At 44.0% G+C, this 940-nt stretch overlaps 1 protein-coding gene across 1 annotated transcript; it reads right to left on the minus strand.

The window, feature by feature from the left end:
- Positions 1-7: 7 nt before the first annotated feature.
- LOC145719382 (olfactory receptor 1A1-like) lies at positions 8-676 on the minus strand (the record flags this gene model as incomplete). The annotated part of the gene is made up of 1 exon (XM_081810872.1): positions 8-676. A coding segment is annotated over exon 1 (669 nt), but the record flags the coding sequence as incomplete, so codon positions are not given.
- Between the last annotated feature and the right edge of the window lie 264 nt (positions 677-940).

Raw genomic sequence — 940 nt, forward strand, 5'->3', positions numbered from 1 at the left:
GTAAGACTGTGGAAAAGACCCGGACATAGGAGATAATGATGCATAGTAATGGCACAGAGAAAACACCAACGCCTAGGTACATCATCTTCACATTAAAGTGGATGTCAGAACAGGACAGCTTGAGTAAAGAGGCAATGTCACAGTAGAAGGTGGCTACTTCCTTGTTGCCACAGAAGGACAGACTAGCTGTGAGCAGAGCGTGGGGGAGGGCATTGGTGTTTCCAACCACCCAAGGCCCAACAACCAGGAGGATACAAGTCCGTGGGCTCATAATTGTTGTGTAATGAAGTGGGCGGCTGATGGCCAGAGCACAATCATATGCCATCACAGCCAAGATATAGCTATCTGTGTTAGCCATGCCAATCATGAAATACATCTGTGTTAGGCATCCCCTAAAGGAGATGGCTTTGTTGCCTAAGACATGGTTGGCTAGCATTTTAGGGATGGTTACAGAGGAGAAGAGGATGTCAACAAAGGAGAGACTGGCAAGGAAAAAATACATGGGGTTGTGAAGGCGAATGTCAGAGTGAATGGCCAAGATGATGAGCAGATTTCCAATCAATGTGATGGGGTAAATGAACAGGAAGAGGACGAAGAAGAAGTCTTCCTGTTGCTGCTGACCACTGACTCCCAGGAGAATGAAACCAAGGGTAAAGGATTTGTTGTCTCCTCTCATCCTCTCGTGGATCCTTCAGCAGAAAGAGGAGAGGAATCCAGAATTATGACTAAAGTTACTGTGTGTAATGGTCTTCCTAAACCATCACTTTTGACCCCTGTGGTTGTTGTGTCTCTACTTAGGTGTGCTAAATCCAATAAATTGCAGGGGAAATCCCTGTTTGTCAGTGTACCTAATTTCCATGTGCTGGAAACTTTGTTAGGCTTTGTGGAAAAATTATAAATATGTGAAAAACAATTTATCCATTTAGTTATATATGACGTA

The sequence above is a fragment of the Leptonychotes weddellii genome, unplaced genomic scaffold (genome assembly GCF_054177405.1).
Source record: "Leptonychotes weddellii isolate Sample4059 unplaced genomic scaffold, ASM5417740v2 HiC_scaffold_41153, whole genome shotgun sequence".
Classification (NCBI taxonomy): Eukaryota; Metazoa; Chordata; class Mammalia; order Carnivora; family Phocidae; genus Leptonychotes; species Leptonychotes weddellii.